At 47.2% G+C, this 21,885-nt stretch overlaps 1 protein-coding gene across 1 annotated transcript in view; it reads left to right on the forward strand.

The window, feature by feature from the left end:
• The first annotated feature begins 5,957 nt into the window (after window positions 1–5,957).
• Window positions 5,958–21,885, forward strand: part of LOC144773182 (MLX-interacting protein-like) — a 170,670-nt gene continuing 154,742 nt past the window's right edge. The window contains exons 1-2 of the mRNA XM_078658093.1: window positions 5,958–6,141; window positions 8,663–9,031. Coding sequence (XP_078514219.1) covers window positions 6,131–6,141; window positions 8,663–9,031 — 380 coding nt within the window. The 5' untranslated portion in view covers window positions 5,958–6,130. The remainder of the gene's footprint in view (window positions 6,142–8,662; window positions 9,032–21,885) is intronic.

The raw sequence follows: 21,885 nt of genomic DNA on the forward strand, positions 1-21,885 counted from the left end.
ATCTAAGGTGTCAGGAGAGATGTTTAGTAATTTCCGGTATGTCAATGATATTGCCTTATCCTTAACATAATCATCCAAGAGCATATCTTCCAATGGGGAGGAGTCAGGGAGAACTGTTCGAATCAGAATGGCTTGTGCTAGTGCATATCATATCTGTAGGTAACATAAGTTTTCTGCTGAGGATAACTCAAATTCCCTCTGGAGGTCCGCAAAGGACCTAGTCCTTCCTCCCATCCACAGGTCTCACACCCTGGAGAGTTCTATGCAGTCCCATTTATCAAAGCCTGGTTGGTGCCCCAGAAGTCCTAGATGCACAAGTTCCATAACGGCGTAGCCAGAGTAAACTTGTCTTTTCAGCCCAAAGACGCTAACAACATATTCCAGATTTTAATAGTGATGTCGATGTTGGGGTATATACCGGTGAATTTTGTTTCCCTCCATAGAGTGCACGAGGTACCTTTCTGGTCGCATATTGTGCCTATCCAGTCTGTATGCTGGTTGAGTCTGCTCAAAATACATTCAACGATTAAAAACTGCGCTGCCCAATAATAGTATTGGAGTGCTGGGAGGGCGATCCAGCTGGTGTACCAGCCCCTGATCAGCTTATTTTGTGCTATGCTCTGAGTTCTTCCGTCCCAGAGAAGCGTACTCATCTCCAATTCTACTGCACAAAAGTATTTTGGGGGCACCAACGAAGGCATATTTTGTAGTATATAGACAAAACGGGAAGCACCATCATTTTATATACGGACGCTTTAACCAGCAGCGATAAGGGCAGAGTTCTCCAGTGCTGCACGTCCTCTTGCAACCGTCGCAAAGGTGGGTCCAGATTGGGATCATAGAAGACCGCAGTGTCTTTAGTAACATAAACCCCCAAATATCGAAATACCTCCATGGTAATTTGGACTGTACAGGATCTGGGAAGCGGGGATGTGATCCCCAGAGAACATCCAGTACCCATTTTATAGTATACCCTGAGAACAGGGCTCCACTTTTGAGCAATAAGCAATCATCTGACAGACCCTGGCTCTCAACCTCTTCACCTGAGCTCTCGCCTGCTGTCCAACAAGGCTGCACTGCCTTCAACACAAACAGCATTATAGAGGCCCTGGATGATAGCTTGTGTAGCAGGACCTCTGCTATACATGACAGCGCAAATTACAAGGCCTATTCTGGATATCTTGGCTGAGAATTAGGACACTGTGGTTTAGATTGACCAATATGGATAGTGTGTGCTTTTACATGAAATTGTATCATTTAAGGAAGCACCAGTCCTCTTCCCAAAAAGTATTTACAAATAAAAGCCTTAGTAATATATGTACTGAGAAGCCGACAGTACACACACACCTGCAGTGCTCACCACCTTTGCTCCATGACGCCAGGCCCATGAACCTGCTCCGTGGATGCCAGAAGGGACTCTAAAAGTCACACACACTTCACACTGGATCTTGAATAGCCTCCTTACAAAGTGCAGAGTGGGAAGCTGACACCTCGAGCCTGTGCAGTGTGTCTTTTAGAGTCATGATAATAAACTGCGCAGACTCAATTGCTTGGCTTTTCACCCATGGGGCCCACCCCCCTGTGACGAGTTGGGCAGGGGTGAGGTAACCATGCTCTCCACTCCCTGATTGACGTGAAGCTCCAGCATTACAGTGCTTCAGTCTGAAATGCCTGAGGCTAATTTCACCTCCACGTCATCAGGGGGTGGAGAATGGTCGTTGAGCCTATGTTACCGAGCTGATGTCCTCACAGGCCCCAGGGCCTCAAGATTGTCAGCTTGGCAAATACTGTATGTGTTTGATTCCGACCAGGCAGGGGCAGCAGGTTTAATGAGTCACTTAGAGTCAATCAATCAATCAGGGGTTTGTTAAAGCGCGACTACTCACCCATAAGGGTCTCAAGGCGCTAGGGTTGGGGGGGGTGCAGGTTCCATTCCATCAAGGAGGGGGTCTGTCGAAGAGCCAGGTTTTGAGGTTTCTTGCGAAGATGAGGAGCGATGTTGTCTGACTGAGGTGGAGCGGAAGGGCGTTCCATGCTTTGGCAGCGAGGAAGGAGAAGGAGCGGCCTCCCGATCTGGTCTTTCTGGTGCGGGGGACCACGGCGTAGGAGAGCTGGGCTGATCATAGGGTCCTTTGGGGTGCGTGGAATTTGAGTCGGCTGTTAAGGTATGCTGGTCCGGTGCCGTGGAGGGCCTTGTGTGCGTGGGTGAGCATCTTAAAGGTGATTCTCGCCTCGACGGGGAGCCAGTGGAGTGTGCGCAGGTGCTGGGAGATGTGGCAGTGTTTTGGCAGGTTGAGGACCAGTCTTGCGGCGGCGTTCTGGATGTTCTGTAGCTTGCGGATGAGGTTTTTGTTTATTCCGGCGTAGAGTGCGTTGCCGTAGTCGAGTCTGCTGGTGCGTGGTGCAGGGCGTGAGTGACTGTCTTTCGGTGTTCGAGGGGGATCCATTTGAAGGTCTTACGAAGGAGGCGGAGGGTGTGGAAGCAGGAAGATGAGACAGAGTTGATCTGGCGGTCCATTTTGAGCTCGGAGTCCAGGATGATTCCCAGGTTGCGTGCGTGGTCTGTGGGGGTTGGCGGGTTTCCGAGGGAGGTGGGCCACCAGGTGTCGCTCCAGGCGTTGGGGTTTGGGCCCATGATGAGTACTTCTGTTTTGTTGGTGTTGAGTTGTAGGCAGCTGTTTTTCATCCATTCTGCGATGGCTTCCATGCCTTCTCGAAAGTTGCATCTGGCGGTGTTGGGCTCGTTGGATAGGGAGAGGATGAGCTGGGTGTCGTCTGTGTATGACACGATGTTGAGTCCGTAGGTTCTGACCATGGGGGCAAGTGGAGCCATGTAGACGTTGAAGAGCGTCGGGCTGAGGGAGGAGCCCTGGGGGACTCTGCAGGTGGTAGGTGTGGGGTCCAAGAGGAAAGGGGGGAGTCTGACCCGCTGCGTCCTGCCAGAGAGGAAGGAGCAGATCCAGTCGAGGGCCTTGTCCTGGATTCCTGCGTCATAGAGTCTGCGTATTAGGGTGCGGTGGGAGACTGTGTCGAACGCCGCTGATAGGTCGAGGAGGATGAGGGCTACTGTTTCTCCTTTGTCCAGTAGGGTGCGGATGTCGTCTGTTGCGGCGAGGAGGGCGGTTTCCGTACTGTGGTTTTTTCTGAAGCCGGATTGGGAGGAGTCGAGGATGTTGTGTTCTTCAATGAATGTGGCGAGTTGGCTGTTGATGGCTTTCTCGATGACTTTCGCTGGGAACGGGAGCAGGGAGATGGGTCTGTAGTTTTTGAGGTCGGTGGGGTCCGCTGAGGGTTTCTTTAGGAGGGGGTTCACCTCGGCGTGTTTCCAGTCGTCGGGGAACGAGGCAGTCACCAGGGAGCGGTTGATGGTGTGGCGGAGCATGGGTGCGATGGTGTCGGCGGCTCTGTTGAAGAGGTGGTGGGGGCAGGGGTCCGTGGGGGCCCCTGAGTGGATTGACTCCATTGTCTTCAGTGTGTCTTCGGTGGTGAGGGCTGTCCAGTCATCAATCGCTGGTTTCCGGGTGTCGGGGGTGGTTGGTGAGGGTTCAGTGTGTTGGTTGTCTTCGTCGAAGTTGTCGTAGATGCTCTTGATTTTGTGGTGGAAAAAGGTGCTGAGTTTGTCGCAGAGGTCTTGTGAGGGAGGGATGTCGGTAGACTCGCTGGTGGGTTGGGCGAACTCCTTGATGATGCTGAAGAGTTCCTTACTCTTGTGTGCGTGGGTGGAGATTCTGTCTTCAATCGCTTTTTTCCTCGTTTCTCTGATGAGTTGATGGTGGGCGTTGGTGGCGGCTCTGAAGTTGTTGTGGGCTTCTGTGGATTTGGTGTTTCTCCAGGCCTTTTCGAGGCGGTTGCATGTGCGCCTGGATTCTCGAAGTTCGGTGGTAAACCATCTGGCTTTCTTGGCACGGGTATTGTTGTTTTTCTTGAGGGGGGCTTTGGTGTTGGTGCTGTCCGAGATCCATCTATGCAGGGTTCGGGCTGCGGTGTTGGGGTCGTCGTTTTCCGCGATGGTTGGGGTGGAGTTGTTGAGTGAGGAGGTGAGCTGGTCGTCGGAGATTTTGGTCCAGTTTCTTTGTGGAAGCAGGTGCTGTGTCTGTGGATGGTGGGTGTTCTGAAGGTGAAGTGGACGCAACGATGATCGGTCCATGGGAGTTCGGTGGTGTGGCTGAAGGTGATGGAGTTTCCTGTAGTGAAGAGGGGGTCGAGGGTGTGTCCTGCTGAGTGCGTGGGCTCGGTCACGATCTGGCGGAGTCCAATGTGTCAGTGCCACTGCAGACTGCAGTGCCACTGCATGGTGAAGGGCAGTGTGTGTTTTTATCGGCCGGCCCCCAGCAATACCAAAGATGAATGCTATGTGTGTAGTGTACATGTAGCATTTAATTAAGATAACTAACAAACAGATACACTTTGCTTTTATTTTGGCAATGGAGGTGAAAGTAAAGGGGACAGAGCTCTTACGCCCTCAAGGAGAAACCGCTGCTGCAGTCTCTGCTCTGAGTGCTACCGGGGACAATCAGACACTCCGTGGTGACAGTGGGGCAGGCACCTTGCCGGAAAACAACAAGCAAGCGCCGATCCTGGATCAAGATTAAGACTGTCTGCATGCGGTCTGGATCATGTTGATGGCCACACACTGTACTGAAATAAAGTGACCACATGGTCCACTCACTCCAAGCCAGGCAGGCGTTTCTGCTACTTTGAACTGCCTGCTGCTAATTAATTCCCCGGCATGCAAAGCCATTCGGCTCCTTACAGAGCGTAGATAAACGCAATTAATAATTAACTTAGAGAAATGCGTTCAGTGTTGGGAGCAGGCAGCTTTCTTCTGAGCATCACAGCCAGGGTTGGATTGGGATTCAAAATCGGCCCGGGACGCTAAAAAAAGTGGCCCATATTTACATATTGCCTTTCCTTCGATGACATTTTATTTTAAAAAAAAGGGGGAGGGGGAGATACAAAAAAATGCACGGATTCGTTTACACTGGTGACTGAAACAAGTAAGGCCACTTCTGCTCAGGCCCCCTGCCCCGCTAGGTATGCATACATTAATGGGCTGGCCCTGCGAGAGAAAGAAAGTGACACTTCTGCTTGTTGCTAAATTTGAGGTAATGAGCGCCCATCTGCCTCCAGAAAGGCCACTCAGACACCCACTGGGCCGCTGGCTGTATCCGTACAACAGTGACACCACCCAAATCTGCCCCCCTCCCCATTGCTCCAAAAAGCAGCCCCCAGTTAGAACTCTGCACCGTCCCCTGGGCATTGCCCGATTGCCTGCGTGACCAATCTGACGCTGATCACAGCATACATGTCATAGACGCATTTCAGGTAGATTTTTGAAGCCAGAAATAGCATTATTTTGTCAGTCTCCACCTGAAATTGCCTCTGCTTCAATAGAAGTCCATGGGAGACATACATTCTCCCGATTTATTTTTTTTTTTTTAAATCTCACACTTTCCTATTCTAAAATATTGGCTTGTATAGTGCAGCGATCTTGCTGCTTAAATGTAGACTCTCATAAAAGGGTGGCCCATGGGGTGGCATAATGCAGGACTATAGCATTTATAGTGTGGTAAAGCGGAAACCAGCACTTAAATGAGTTAGTTTGACCCCTGATGAGTGGTACTTGGCATGATGTGGCTGAAAGGGCCCTTGTGTAATGTAAAAGCGCTCTACATACCTTCAAGTTGTGTCGCGCGCTATATAAAATTGCAACATAAATATATAATAATAATTGTGCCGCAACCTAATAATAGGACAGTAGGGTTGTTCAACTGCATTCCGAAGCTCATGCATACTAACATCATGCAGTTTAATTTGCGCGCAAGCGCACTGAGAACAGAACTTTCCCCGACTAGGCCGTGCACATTTGTAGTGTCCTGCCCCGACGCATGCGCAGTATGGTCTTGAAGGCGCGTCACGGCGTTTACTGCCTGGGCATGCGCACCGACGCCATGTGACGTTATCACGTGACCTGGCCGTGGCACAGCTGCTCCTTCCTCCCAGATGGACCCGTGGTAGACCCTCTGCTGTGGGCAGAGCTGTGCCCCGTGGAGCAGGCGGTGGGCCCGGGAGCCCCCTAGGCCCCGCAGGAACAGAGCAGGGCGCCTTTCCAGACTTGGATCTCAGGCTTATGGGCAGGAGGTAAGGTGGAAGCACACAAGCAGGGCTAGGGTCTGTAACAGCAGGAGGCAAGGGGTTGGCTTTGTTGAGGAGGCAGGTTTGGGTCATAGGGAAGGTGGGTGCAGTGTGGGGCTGTAGCTGTAAGTGAATGCTGAGAGAATGGCTGTAGATCTGGTGCATCAGGCAGAGTTAGGGCATGAGGCATGTCTGGGAATCTGGGGCAGGAGGCAGGGCTGTTATAGTAATTGTAGGCTTGAGATGCAGGAAAGTTAGTAGAGTTGATGTTCTGGAGTAGGAGACAGGAGTAAGTCTTTGGTACAAGTTAGTGCTGCTTATATTGCGAGGCTGCTCTGGGGCAGGTGGCAGGGTTGATGCTGTGGAGCAGGAAATTAGGTTGGGATAACGAGGCATGAGGTAGGGTGGAAATAGTGTGTCAGTGCTTGGGGTCTGTAGCTGAAAGTGAGGGGAATTTAATGCAGACAGTAGAGCTATAGATCTGTGCACTTGGTAGGCCCAGCATATGAGACAAGGCAGGGTTATATAATAATATTAAGTGTGAGATGCAGGGAAGGGGGTAGGGTTGATCGTTTGGAGTAGAAGACAGGAATAAGAGTCTTTGGTACAAGTTAGTGCTGTATGTATCGTGAGGCTGCTCTAAGGCAGGGTTATAATAGGTTTGAGATTCAGGGAAGGAGGTAGGATTGATTGTCTGGAGTAGGAGACAGGAATATTTTTTTTAATATTTTATTTTAAAAGTTTTATATAGCGCTAGCTTAACCCGTAGGTATCAGAGCGCTTTACATACACACAGTAAACATCAGAAGGACGTTACATTACATAGTAGACTGGCAGTGAGGAAGCAAACCAAAGGGAAATAGAATACTCGACCTCGGACCTGGGGATCTGGGTTCGAGTCTCGGTAACGACGCCAAAAACCTCCTGTGATTCTGGGCAAATCACTTAATCTCCCCGTGCCTAAAATGAAAGTGTGTCCTCATGTAACGTAACTGGTGCTATGTAAAGCGCTCTGATACCTGATTCGGTTCGGGTCTAGTTTGCGCTATATAAAACTCTGCCAAAAAAATAAAAAATACAGCAAGGGAGATAAATGTGCAGTGCATCGGAGGGGGAGAGAGCAATAAAAAGAAAAAGGTGAGAATGACATAGTCCGGTCACCCACTATCCTTGAATGTCCGGGGAGAGAGGAGACAACTTGGATATAGTAGTCTAGGTAGGTTGACGTTGGTCATGAAAGGGTTTGTTTAGGAGATGGAGTTTCAGGTCCCTTTTGAAACAGGAGAAGGAGGGGTTGCATCTGAGGATTCCAGGGAGAGCGTTCCATATCCTGGGAGCGATGCCAGAAAATGATAGGTATTGGGTGGATTTCTTTTTCATTTTCGGAGGAATAAGAAGGAGTAAGTTGGAGCTTCTCAGCGATCTGGATTGACCAGCTCTTTTCAGTTTGTTATTTAGGTAGTTGGGGGTATGAGAATGAAGGGTTGTGTGTGATGCAGGCCAGTTTATAGATACATCTCCCTTCCATTAGAAGTCAATTGAGGCAGTTGAGAGCTGGAGTGATCTGTTCAAATCTTTTAACTCCAGATACGAGTCGAGCAGACCTGTTCAGCACTGCCCTTAGAGGGGCTAGGTGAGCTTTTGGAGTCCCTGTAAGGATGGCGTTCCCGTAGTCTATTTTAGAGAGAACTAGGGATTGGACTACTGTCTTGAGGTCATCGTGGGGTAGAAAAGGTTTCAATTTCTTGAGGTGTTTTAGCGAGAAAAGAGCACTTTTTGCAGAGTTTTTGATGTGGGTCTCCATTGATAAGTTCTTATCAAGGGTGATGCCTAGAGACTTAACTGAGTCGGATAGGGTAAGGGGGCAGTTTAGAGCAACCAGATTCTTGAGCCACTCTTGGATTGGATGATGGTTACTTTTTGGAGAGAATAGGATTAGTTCCGTTTTGTCTGTGTTGAGCTTTAAGTGGTTAACGTAGAACCAAGATTGGATCTCAGTTAGGGTGGTATTGAGGAGTTGGATGTCGCTGGGGGACTTGATCCTGAAATAGATTTGGGTGTCGTCCGCGTAAAGGTGGAAAACGTCTCTCTGGTACAAGTTAGTGCTGTGTGTATTGTGAGACTGCTGTAGGGAAGGAGGCAGGATTGCTGCTGCCGAGCAGGAAGTAGGATAGGTAAAAGGGTTGGAATAGATTTGAGGTTCTGGGGCTTGAGTTTGTGTTGGTGCTGGTGTTCGGGACACGACTAATACTAGTAGTTTTAATAGGTGGCAAGGTGACTGTTTTGGTAGTGCTCTTGCTGTAGAGTTTCTGAGGCAAGAGGTAAGGTCTGGAGTTGAGTCATTTTGAAGCCCCCCTCACCCCCTGAGAATTTGCTTGAATGGAAATATCTTTAGGGATTTTTCAAGTCTGTTTTTCTCATGTTTGTGTGATGAATATTTGAAATGGTCTTCAAGCATATTGTTAGCCTCAGGAAAAATCAAGTTGCTTTACTTTAATGCTCAATAAGCTCTATTTTACAACATTAGGACACGTGACCTCCCTGCGGTGTGCCTTGCCACTATGTCCCGTCCCCAGATCATCCACAGCGGCCACTTCATGGTCTCTGAACCACATGCAGACCGTGCCTTAGCAGCGGGTGGTGTCGAAGAGGATGATGATGACGATGATGATGTGGCACCAGAATCGGTGGTAATGGCACTATCCGAGCGGGCACTGGTGGAGCTTGGGCCAGAGCCCACCTGGCCGGGCAAGAAAGGCGCCGGGGAGTATGACTTTGACACCGTGAATGAGCGCACCTGCCAGACTTACCGATATGGACCAGGCAACCGTGGCGGGTGCTTGAACATTGATGCCTCTCTTACGAAGCTCTTCGAGTGCATGACGCTGGCATACAGGTGAGATTATGGCACTTTCTCCAGTGTCCCATTATTTACTTAATGGGGGGGGGTTGCAAAGTGCTACAACAACAACAATTTGGAGTTCTACATTTTCTTAGTTTATCTCATGTGTAAATTATAACACATTGAAAATAACACCATACATTGGTTCACATTCTGCAAATGTCATTTAGTTTTGTATATCTAAAATAAGTTTGCAGCAGAAGCATAGAAGCAAAAAGGTTAAATTCAGTTTCAAAATCCAACTTCAAAAGCCTGACACAGAAATACTGGTGTAATGCCGAATTAACGCTATGGTTCAGCAAAAAGTTTTGCCCATAAAATTGCCTGTCTCGAAGCTGTTTCACATGCTGTTCAGATGGGACATGGAAAGATTTTGGATTGCCAATTAGCGGAAGAACAAGATTTCACATGGGCATCTGCTGGGGCAAGTTTGCTTGTAGATTTGTGGTTTCTTAGCAAGTAGCTGGACGTATGGTGCATTGGTTAGTTCCGTGCTTATGCATATGTGGACTTTAGAAGTTGGGGTTAGGGCTCCGGAAGGAAAAAAAAACCAAACAATGTGTGGATTGGATGGGGGCGACATCAAGAAAAGAGATGGCACAGGACCTGAAATAAGCGTTTGGGTGGTAGGGAAATGGAAATTATCTATTTGTAAGGCTAGAGGGTTAAATATTTGACCACACAGTAGAGGACAGAATGCTACAAGTGTGGTGTCGATAGAACTCTTCAAGGCCTCCACTCGCAAGATTCATACTTGCCAAAATTCTATGAACAACAAGAGGCAGGAAAATTCAAGATTTGAATTTACTAATTGGCATAATGATGACATCACTGGAAATTATATCACATCACATGCGTCACTGTGATAGTATCACTATAAATTACATCATGACACTCCGTAAGGCATGTCCTGAACAGACACATGACGCAAGGGGTAGTGGCTGACGGATGTTCTGGTCACGCACCAACCGCAAGCCTTTGCAAGACCTGTAGGTTTGGCCTTCGCAAGCTGGTGCAGTGGTTACATTTATTTTTAATTTTTATTGCAAGCATATGCTGCAAAAAGAAATTATGCTACAGCCTAAACATGAGACACGCTTGCAATAAAAATGTAAATTAAAAAAAGAATACACTTTTAATAGAGCAGTAGGTATGCTTCCTAACACCTAGTTGTACTAAGAAGAGGCATGGGAAACCTTTTCATTTTTGTATTTATATTTAAAAAAAGGACACCCTACTCACAGGTAACCAGGGCATACAATATATTTACAAAACAGTGGTTCTTGTGGACAATGTGAAAATAATACATAATCTGTAGGCACACAATGGTGCTAGTCTTTCCCTTACTTTTGTCTTGTTACGTTGCCTCAAGCACGTCAAAATGTTATCACCATGCCAATTATTGCCTAGCAACCTGAAGATGCATGCTCATTGGTGCTCGTCTCTCACGTATGTTGTCTTATTACGTACCGCAGTGACGTTGCCTCGCGCATGTTGCTTCGCCACATATTCTCGTTTGTGATCAATCAGTCAGGGGAAATGTAAGCGTGCTACTCACCCATGAGGGTCTCAAGGAGCAGTGGGGGGCGGGGGGGAAAGGGTTAGCAGCTCTGTTCAGTCGAAGAGCCAGGTCTTGAGTGTCCTCCTGAAAATGTTCAGGGAGGGGCTCATCTGATGTCGATCGGGGGGTGCTCGCTTCATGTCTTGACTGCAATGTTGGAGCAGGTTCTTCCACCTGTTCTGGCTCTACGAATGAGCGGGGTTTCGGTGAGTTCGCGGATCGGAGGTTTCTCTTTGGTATGTGGAAGGAGATTCTCTCGTTGAGGTATTGGGGTCAGGTGTTGTGGAGGCATTTGTAGGTGTGGGTGAGTATCTTGAAAGTGACTCTCTTCTCAATGGTGAGCCTGTGGAGGTTCCATAGGTGTTGTGGTGTGTGTTCGTGTAGAGGAATGCCGAGGACAAGTCTGGCTGTGGTGCTCTGTATGGTCTGGAGCTTGCGAAGCAGAAACTTGTTGATCCCGGCGTAGAGGGCGTTTCCATAGTCCAGTCTGCTGGTTATGAGTGCTTGAGTGACGGCCTTCCTTGATTCGGGGGGGATCCACTTGAAGGTTTTTCAGAGGATTCGAAGGGTGTTGAAGCAGCTGGAGGTGACGGCGTTGGCCTGTCGGGTCATGGAGAGGGAGGAGTCGAGTACGATGTTGAGGTTTCAGGCGTGGTTCGTGGGGGTGGAGGGGCTGCCGAGGGCGGTGGGCCACCAGGTGTTGTCCCATGCCTAGCGGCAGGGTCCAAGGACGAGAACTCTGTCTTCTCCGAGTTGAGCTTCAGGCAGTTTCTGCTCATCCAGGATGCAACGTCCTTCATTCCTTTCTGGAAGTTGAGTCTGGTGGTGATTGGGTCCTTGGTCAGGGAGAGGATGAGCTGAGTGTCGTCGAGCATAGGATACTATGCTGAGTCCGTGTTGTCTGATGATGGCGGCGAGGGGGGCCATGTAGATGTTGAAAAGAGCGTGGGGCTGAGCAACGATCCTTGGGGCACTCCGCAGTTGATTTCCATGGGTTTGGAGAGGTGGCAGTTTGATTCTTTGGGTTCTGCCGGTGAGGAACGAGTGGATCCAGTCGAGAGCGGTTCCTTGTATGCCGGCATGGTGGGTCTGGCGGTGAGTATGCGGTGGGAGACAGTGTTGAACGCTGCAGAGACATCAAGTAGTGGCAGTGGTGTGTCCTTGGTCGAGGAAGGTGGGGATGTCGTCTGTGGCGGCGAGTAGTGCGGGGTTGGTGCTGTGGTTGCTGCGGAATCCGGATTTCGATGTGTCGAGGATGGAGTTTTCTTCGATTAATTTGGTTAGTTGTGCATTGGCGGTCTTCTCTGTGACGTTGGCTACGAAGGGGAGGAGGGAGATGGGTCTGTAGTTCTTTAGGTCGGTGGCGTCTGCTGAGGGTTTCTTGGGCAGGGGTCTGACTTTTGCGTGTTTCCAGTCGTCGGGAAAGATGATGGTCTTGAAGGTGGCATTGATGGTGCGTTGTAGTTCGGGATCGCTGGCGGTAGCGGCTCTGTGGAAAATGTGTGGGGGGCAGGGGTCCGTGGGGGCTCCTGAGTGGATGCCTTTCATGGCCAAAGTGGTGTCTTCGGTGGTGACTGGGGTCCAGGAGGTGATGGTGGGCTGGATGGCGTTGCTGGAGAAGGAAGTGGTTTCGGGGTTGGGTGTCTGGTTGTTTAAGTTGTTGTAGAGTCCCTTGATTTTTAGATAGAAGTAGGATCCGAGCTTGTTGCAGAAGTCCTGGGAAGGGGTGATGTCTGTGGTTTCGCGGGGGGGCATGGTGAATTCCTGGATGACGCTGAAGAGTTGCTTGGAGTTGCAGGCGTTGGCGAGGATCTTGTTTTGAATGAAGGTCCTTTTGGTGGATCTGCTGCGTTGGTGGCATTCCGTCAAGGGCGTTTTTATAGGTGGTGCGATCTTTTGACGTTTTGCTGTTTCTCCAGTTCTTCTCGAGACGTCTGCAGGTGAGTCTGGATTCTTGGAGGTCGGCGGTGATCCAGGTGAGTTTCCTGGGACGCTGTCTGTCGGGGTTGTGTAGGGGTGCAAGCTTGTCTGCGCAGTTGGAGATCCATCTGTGGAGTCCTTTGGCTGCAAGGTTGGTGTCAGTCGAGGTGGTGGGGGCGTCGCAGTTGATGGTGGAGTTGAGTTGTTCCTCATTGAGTTTGCTCCAGTTCCTTCGTGGGGGGCGCGATGCAGGTTTGGGCGGCGTGGGCTTGTCGACCTGGAAGTGTACGCAGTGATGGTCTGTCCATGGGGGTTGCGTCATGTGGCTGAAGTGGATGTTGTTAGCTCCTGGAATATAGGGGTGGAGGATGTGTCCTGCCTTGTGGGTGGGTGTGCTGACGAGCTGTTTCAGTCCAATGTTGACGAGGTCCAGGAGGATGGTGGAGTTGGGGTCGCTGGGGTTGTCGAGGTGGAAGTTTAGGTCTCCGAGTATGTAATTCATGGAGGCGATGACGTGGGGTGCGATGAGGTCGGCGACGGTAGTGGCGACGAAGCGCCGGGCCGGGGGTCTGTAGGTGAGAGTGCCGTCGAGTGTGGTTCTAGGGCTGGTCTGGATCTGGAAGTGGAAGTGTTCGATGGTGGGGAAGGAGTCCTTCGTGGTGGAGGTGAAGAGTCAGAGGGAGCTCTTGTGAACGATAGTGAGTCATACTCCTGGGTGGTTGGGGTGGTCCTTCCTCTGGATCTTGTATCCGTCGGGGAGGGCAGTGGTGATGTCGGGGCAGAGGAGGCGTTGGTCAAGGTTTCTGTGAAGAAGGTGACGTCTGGCGAGAGGGTTTCGAGGAGGTCCCAGATCTCCACGGTGTGTATGTGAAGGGAGCGCATGTTGAGGAGGATGCACCTCAGGGCTTCAGAGGTGTTGGCTTTCGGTGAGCGATTCGTGCACTATACTGCGCCGCACCGTGAGTCTGACTTCTGCGGCCTCAGCATTATTGTCTACACGGACCGACGTGTTTTCATCAACTCGCCACTCAACGCATTGCTTCACATGGTGGAGCCCTTTTTCTCTCCATCAGACTGTGGCCTCCTTATCCTGGGTTTGTCCAGTGCCATTCTCCCATTATCCTAGTTAACCCTTCCTCTTCCAGGATTCTAATATGTATATTTCTCCTACTGCGGCTCACATCTTCCCCTCTAGACACAATACCATGTGTCCTCTTGCCATTTGGGTGACCGTTTCCTAACGTGGCCCATGTTTATATGATACCACGCTCGGGTTTAGTGCCAGTTTTGAGGTCTTCCCCTCACTAGGGTGAGTTCTGAGAAACTACTTTATGGTTGTTTCTCCCTCTGGTCATTTTACCATGTTAATCCCATGAATTCTCTTTTCCCAAAGCACCCAGCTGAGTCCTATGTGAGTAAACCCTTCCTTCTCACTCATTTGGTGTGCATGCCACCAATTCTGGCATACGTTTGCTCATTGTGTCATCAGGTACGCTTATAACTGGTTTATTTTTTACCAACACTCAGAGTATTTATTATCCTCCTCTAAGTCTCACTTCAGATGTCCCTCATTTTCATGGTCCTGATGAGATCCCCTTATTGTTTGAGGGGTCGAAACATTGTCAACGTTATTCATAACAAACCATTTTTGTCTTCCCTAAATTAAAAGGTTGTTGTAGGGTATTGTTTAATAACAAATGTTTTTTTTCTGTATTAAGAAACCTTATCTTATGCTACAATTTGTCACTCGTATTATGTTGGTTTTTTTTTCACATGAGACACTGAGCACAGTCTACATGTTTTCAATACAGTCATAATTTATTTGCAAAACTGTATTTGGTCTCTTTATTATGTTCTGTATAAAGTTTCTCCTTCAGTATTCTTTTTCAGTTTTATTTTGGCATTGTGCTTCCAGATTATTGAATATTTTCACATCATCCACAAGAATCACTGTTTTCTAAATATACATTTTTTTATTGGTACAATAGAAAAGGTTTTAAATTACCGCATGACTAAAAAACAACAAATTGTAAATAATAGAAAGAAAAAAGCGCCAAACGTACCTGGGGCAGATAGTCACGTGTCTTGAGGGTTGGTATAAAATGTTGCAGCAATAGGCAGAGGCCCCCAATGGTGGTGGTCAGACATGTAGCAAGCTGCTCCATGCTTTACTGTGCTTCGGTTCATGAGGTAAAAAACATCATAGGTTGTTACTCAAACACACTTATGATACAGACAATCCCTGTCCCAGAGATTAAAAGCAAAGATCTTTACAGATATACCAGTCATTTTGCCTTACACTCAATCTATCCATTGTGATTTTTAACCGGCATGAAGAATAAATCATTAAAGCTGCTTCTCCCTTCACTGCCCCTCCCCTCAGTGCCCTACCTTCCTCTCAAATGCAAACAAATTCCGCAGTTCACTTTCTAGGGACGCTTGATGCATTTAATCCCTGACTGCACTCCCGGGCATTGTTTTTATCTGATTCTCTGCCAGCGTTGTGGTTAATTGCAGAGGCCTCTTGAAAAGCCATAGCATCAGACACTAAAATTGGTAATCAGTAGACCTGTCTAGAAAGTGGCAACCTCAAGTCAAAATTGGTACTAAAAGTACAGTCTTGACTTAAAATCATACTACATTGACTGCAGTGAGCTCACCCTAACCTGATGCTTTGCTGGGTGGGGAATGCTTTGCAAGTTGTCGTTAATCGAATTCAATGAACAAGATGTCCACACCCTTTATTTCAAATCAATTAAAACAGATTGAAGTGTAAGAGTCAGTTCCTTGTAATGTGGAGGGCTTTTATCAAAAGTTTTTGTGTGATCTCTGTTTTCAGTTGTAGCAAATAACAGGCAGAAAAAACTGTCATGGCTGATGTAAAAAACGTATCTCTGAATTAAGTGATTACGCAAAATGATGTATTCCCGTCCGTTGGTTTTGAGTTTATTTTTATTGCTCATAGATTTTCATTTCAGCTTTGAGGCCCGTTCATGTTTACATAAGTATGCTCTCAATGCAACACTTGTTAATGTTTCAGACTAGGCTTGGTAGAAATCATAAAATAGTTGCCTTTCTGTCATGATCTTTAATCTGTCCCGCAGGGCTATTTCTACTCTAACCTGTGCTAGGGGAAAAGGAGGGAGGGAGTAGGATACTCTGAGAAAAGAGGAGGCAAGAGGGAGAACTCCTACTGCCCTACGACAATATCATGTCTCTCTACTACCTGTCTCTGCTCTAATCAACCCATGTGCTGTGTCTTTCTTTTATGCTGTATTAGCTCAATGCTCAGAGACTTGTGTTGTTTCATCCATATCAAAACATGCTCTTCCTGTGTTTGAATACAAAAGAGTAATTGTAAATATAATTACCTCAATTTGAATTGTTTTCATATGTGGTTAGCCTATGATGTCCCTGACATTCACTGTGAAGGTGCATATATATGCCCCTCTGCAGCCTCGGGGTGCCGTTCTCATTCACACCCGCCATGTGAGCTGTGTCCTGCTGGCTGTCGTCGGTAATGTTAATCCTCAACAGTTTGATCTGTCCTTCTAGCCTTTATAGTGAGACATTATAGATCTGTGCCTTACTCTTTAGTTCTTGTTCTGTAGTCGGTGGAGTTAGGTGATCTCCAGTACCATGTGTGTCATCACCAATGGAAAAATTTAATTGTGACTGGACATGTTTGAAAAATACAGCCTCATAATGTTGGTGCGCACGTGGAACTTCAAAGTGTTTATTGGCACACTGCTGCAAATTATGCAGAGAACTTTGAAGTGAGGTGGTTCCTTAACTGGTCTGTCCGAACTAGACACTGGCTACCAGATCACCTGTGTGAAGCTCATGAACAAGGTCTCAAATCCACTCAATAACCACATGTGGCGCAAGAGTACCCAGACACATCCTAGAGGGTCTGACGTATTCTAGAAATCTTGCTGTACTACTTTCCTTTGTCAGCATTTCTTGCCATTGACAACTGTGTTTACCCACTTTAGAGTAAGGGATTATGGAGAGCACTAGTACACTGCTACATGGGATATCTTTGGCCTTATGGCTTAAGGTTATTTAAAAATGTAGTGCCTCGCATGCAGCTGTAGCAGCTTCTGGTTTTCTGTGTGTACAGTTTTTTTAATTGCTTCCTTTACCTACCTGTTAAAACAGTTCCTTTCTTCTAAAACATCTGAACATGGACTTTATTGTGCAATATTTAATGTGCCACATTGTACATTGGCATTGACATGTGTTGTGTTTAATGTGAGAAGTTGTTCCTAATTTTTTACTGAACCCCTTCACACTTATGCTTTGATTGCTCGGCTTCACTAGACCTGGAAAGTTCAGTTCCCAAAGAAAGTAGGTTGGTTATCCAATTAGAGTACAGAGGTTAAAAGTTCTGATCATACAGCATCAGGCTCAGTAATCTCTCAATCAGTTGATGTTGATAGACCTGTTCTGCTCATACAGTATACAGGGCAGTAATTCCTGAACCAATTGATTTCGATAGACCAGTTCTGCTCATACAGGATACTTCTCAGTAATCCCTGAACCAGTTGATGTCGATAGACCAGTTCTGCTCATACAGTGTACGACTCAGTAATCCCTGAACCAGTTGATGTCAATTGATCAGATCTGTTCATACAGGGTACGACTCAGTAAACCCTGAACCAGTTGATCTCGAAAGGCCAGTTCTGTTCATACAGGGTACGACTCAGTAATCCGTAAACCAGTTGATGTTGATAGACCAGTACTGCTCATACAGGGTACGACTCAGTAATCCCTGAACCAGTTGATCTCGTAAGGCCAGTTCTGCTCATACAGGGTACGATTTAGTAATCCATAAACCAGTTGATGCTTATAGACCAGTTCTGCTCTTACAGGCTACAGCTCAGTAATCCCTGAACCAGTTGATGTCAATAGACCAGTTCTGCTCATACAGGATACGGCTCAGTAATTCCGGAACCCAATTGATGTCGATAGACCTGAAGGGTGAGGTAGAAACCAGTGATCATTGCATCCCCATATAACACTCTATCATAAAGAAACGTATAACTGAAGTAAACCTCTCTTGTACGGGGCAGCTTTTAATTAAAATCAGGTTGCTGACATTTCCACCGTCTATACTAAAACATGATACTGTATCTTCCAGGCGCCCAAACAACAGTCTGTTTACACTTGACCTGCTTTACTAAGTGGCACAATATGCCAGAAAGGTGGGGGGTTGAAGGGTATTAGTTAACTGTACTCTTTTCCTGTCCTTTCACTCCTGCGCTGCTATTCGCCTCCATTTACCGTGCATCACAAGGACCGATTAGGGACTTAGCGACCTGTGGGGAATCTGCACACAAGTGACCTAGGGGCAAGACCGTCCAGTCCTTTTGTTCTTCCTCTAAGGTGGGCTACCATGCCATGTTTGGGGTCTTTCCTACAGAGGTGATGACTGTTCCTTTCCACCCATACTGGGCTTAGAATGACAAGAATCACACGTGGCTTCCGTGCCCCGGATCACTAGCAGGATAGTACTCTGAATTCTCAGGAATATTCAAGCCACAAATCCCATGCTCCTTCAAAGCTACCAGTCTGCAAGAAAAGTCTCCATCCATCAATTTCCTTCCTTCTGAAGAGCTAATTTGTCGCTTATCCTGCGCTTTGCAAAACCTTGCACCTGCTGCAGACTTCTATTAATTTTCATTCATACTCTTGGGCACCTGTTGAAAAGGTGTCCCTTCACCCGGAAATAGTCTTGAGCCAAGGAGCAGCCTGAGTTATACTGGCTTGGGCAGAGTCACCTGGTGAGGCGGGAGACATGTGATAGAAGCAGATCGGATATTCGGGGGGATTAAAGAAGTGGAGGGCATTATTGCAGAGTAGGGCAAGGCAACAATTGGTTGCAACAATTGTGCAGCTTTAAAGAAGTATTAAAAGGCAGGTGACGTCTACTAAAACTTTTTTAGCCACTTGGTGTATGCACTCTGTAATAAAATATATATATATATATTATGATAAAACCATTTCAAAGCTGTTTCCCTTTGTGCAGTAGACTTTTCCATGTGTGCTTAGTTGCCCTTGGTTTGGGCTACCTGCAGTGCACATTGCAGCCAATATGTAGGCCGTCTGAATTATGCGTTATAATATGTACATAGGATGTCTAGATTGTGAATTGATAGTAGTGGGTGTGTGTTAATGCATGAATGTGGATCATATTGTGAGTACGTTACAGTGCGGATCCTGGCCATCTGAAATCTGCATTACTGCATGCGTCTGGGTAACTTCGAGTGACATTGACAGTGCATTATCACTTATATTGGAATAGATTGACCGTCCCAGCATGTACCTTGGTTGATTGAACTATGTGCTACTGACCATGCCTGCACCATCTCGTAGTCAAGCGAACCTGTCTAATGAAGCTAGCGTGTTAAAACAAGATTGCATACCATACGTTTCCAAACACATTTTTTTAAAACTGCAATCTGGGATATGAGCACCAGATACACTGTGCTGCCATTACAGGTACGCCGTGCTGCCTTTCCAGTTGACACCATAAAGTGGATGAAAAATCAATAGGCTTTCCTTTTGAGGAGTATGAACGAGCTAGTAGAGTATTAGGAGTGCCCGAAACCCGTCTTCGGGTCACACAAGGTGGTAATTTCACTTCAAGGTGTGTTATGAGAAACTAGCACTCACTGTGACGAAGAAAGATAACTTCATGGATTTGTCTTGATTATTTATGCCAGAAAAAATATTTGTCAGGGAAAATGTGTGCTTGCAACTAAAATGACTACACAGAGTCCCTTACATGGGGGAATGACAGCAAAACAACTGTTTCTAATGCCCAACCTAAGCAAACTGGCCTATTATTTGAGAAACTGGAACTGAAAGCATACCTTGAAAGAATCCATAACCATGCAAGCAGAGAAACCTGGAAGAACACAGGGCAGTAATCTACTATGAATGAAACAAATGGAGCGTGGGGTTCAGGAATACACCGACAAATTCAAGGTCTGGACATCTTGGAATTCCTGGCTGCAAAATACTTCTCCTGCTAACCAGGTATGGACTAGAGCTGGCAAGCCGTAGAATTCGGAGGCAGAGGTCTGAATTTGCTCCAAGAGTGAAAGTAGGGAGTAAGCCTTCTTCCCAGTTTTCACTTGCAAAATACGCATTCTAAAAATGCGTAACACTGACACTCAACCAGCTGTCGTGCTGGTTGAGTGGAGGGAGATTGTAGAGTCCGGCATTTCCTGGTTGGGCTATTGTGGGTGGCCATTTTTGGCAGGTTGACGCTCCAGCTCTCTAGGCGTCCTAAACTACTTCTAGGAGAATGATACTAAGGTGCAGCGGACGCACGCGGCGGGCGCTCCAAAGGCAAGCCCGTCTGCGCCCTGCTGGGTCCAGGGGCCAGAAACCCTGGTCCCTGCTCTGCAAATTCGTTAACCTATAGCTCATCTCGCCTACACGCTTTGAGACCAGAAGGTACTTTGGAATGCCACCACATTTTTAATCCTGCAAAGCTCCCTTTTTATTGTTGTCATTGCCACCATCAACTGAAGCCATTAGCCCCCAAGGATTTGGAACCTTTGCTCACTGGATTACGTAACATGTCTCTCGTGAACTGTAGGTCATTGCCAAAACATCGCACCGAAATTGCGCTATTTTTTTTTTTGCAGAGTTTTATATAGCACGAACTAGACCCGAACCGAATCAGGTATCAGAGCGCTTTACATAGCACCAGTTACGTTACATGAGGACAGACACACATTCATTTTAGGCACGGGGAGATTAAGTGATTTGCCCAGAATCACAGGAGGTTTGTGGCGTCGTTACCGAGACTCAAACCCAGATCCCCAGGTCCGAGGTCGAGCGCCCTAGCCGTTAGGCCAACTCCTCTACCCTACTATTTGATAGAAGAACATAAACTAGATGTTTTGTTTTTAACAGAAACATGGTTACAGACTGGGAATGAGCCAGATGTTATTCAGGCTCTCCCTCCAGGCTATGAAATAAGTAGAACTGACCGCATCTCGGGCAGAGGTGGAGGCCCAGCAATCATCTATAAGGATGTATACAGGTGCCGTTCCTCACCATCTATGCTCGAGGGCTGTGAAAGCATGGCCTTCTCGATCGAGTTTACGCCCACCAGCACTTTTACCGGTCTGCTGATCTACCGTCCCCCAGGAGCCCTAAAACAATTTGTTCCTAAGCTTATTGATCTGGTCGCAAACTCAGCTCTGGCTTCGGCGAAATTTACAGTGCTGGGTGATTTTAAAATACATCTAGATGACTTATCTAACTCTACAGCTAGTGATCTTCTATCAAGCCTCCAGGCGATTGCCCTTAATCAAATAGGCCTCCTCCCGACACATGATAAAGGACATCTTTTAGACCCAGTCTTTAGTAATCTAGATAACTTGAGTACTGGGACTCCCATCCTACTTCCTTGGACGGATCACTACTTAATCCCACTACTCTGGGTCGCATAGACTGGTCTGCCAGACCAGAGTCAAACTACGTCTTGGGGTAGGAAATGGTCCAGACTTCCCGTGCTGGAATGGAAGACAGCTCTTGAGGCCTCAAAACCCCCAAAGGGACCACCATTAATGAGGCAAATAACAACTTTAATAGTTGGATACAGGAATCCTTTGATATAATTCTCCCCAAAACTCCCATTTCAACTAAAAAGAGAAAAAATATTGCCCCATGGTTCTCTCCCAAATTAAGAATGTTGAAACAATCCTGCCGAAAACTAGAACGAAGCTGGAGACAGACCCCCTTACAACATAGGAAGGATGATTATAGGAAGGCTATTAGGCTGTATGAAATCGAGATTAAAACTGCACAAGCCCATTTCTATGAGACTAAAATCAGCTTAGCTGCTAATTCCCCAAAAGAAATGTTTCGGATAGCAAAATCACTCATTACACCTCCTCAAAAGCTATCTATTCAGCTTTCCCCCTTAAAGCTCCGGACCCCGTAGAAACTGAGATAGGTGGCTCTGTTCCTTTGCTGGAACAATTTCCTCTTCTAGACAGTGACACATTAGATCTGGTAATTTCAAAGGTGTCCTCGGGCTCCCCATTGGACCCTGCCCCACCTCAACATCTTATTACGATCATTGACTCTGTTGGCACAACAATCCTCTATGTCTTGAACTGTTCTATTAGTTCTAGCACAGTTCCTTCCCACTGGAAATGTGCGATGGTTAGGGCTCTTTTGAAGAAGCCAAGTCTGGATCAATCCAATCTATCTAATTACCGCCCAATTTCCCTTCTGCCCTGGCTAAGCAAATTGTTGGAAAAACATATTAACAACATTTTGGTCAATCATTTAGAATCCAACAATCTGCTTGATACTTCACAAACAGGCTTCCGCCCCC

This window comes from Lissotriton helveticus, chromosome 1_1 (genome assembly GCF_964261635.1).
Source record: "Lissotriton helveticus chromosome 1_1, aLisHel1.1, whole genome shotgun sequence".
NCBI classification, from domain to species: domain Eukaryota; kingdom Metazoa; phylum Chordata; class Amphibia; order Caudata; family Salamandridae; genus Lissotriton; species Lissotriton helveticus.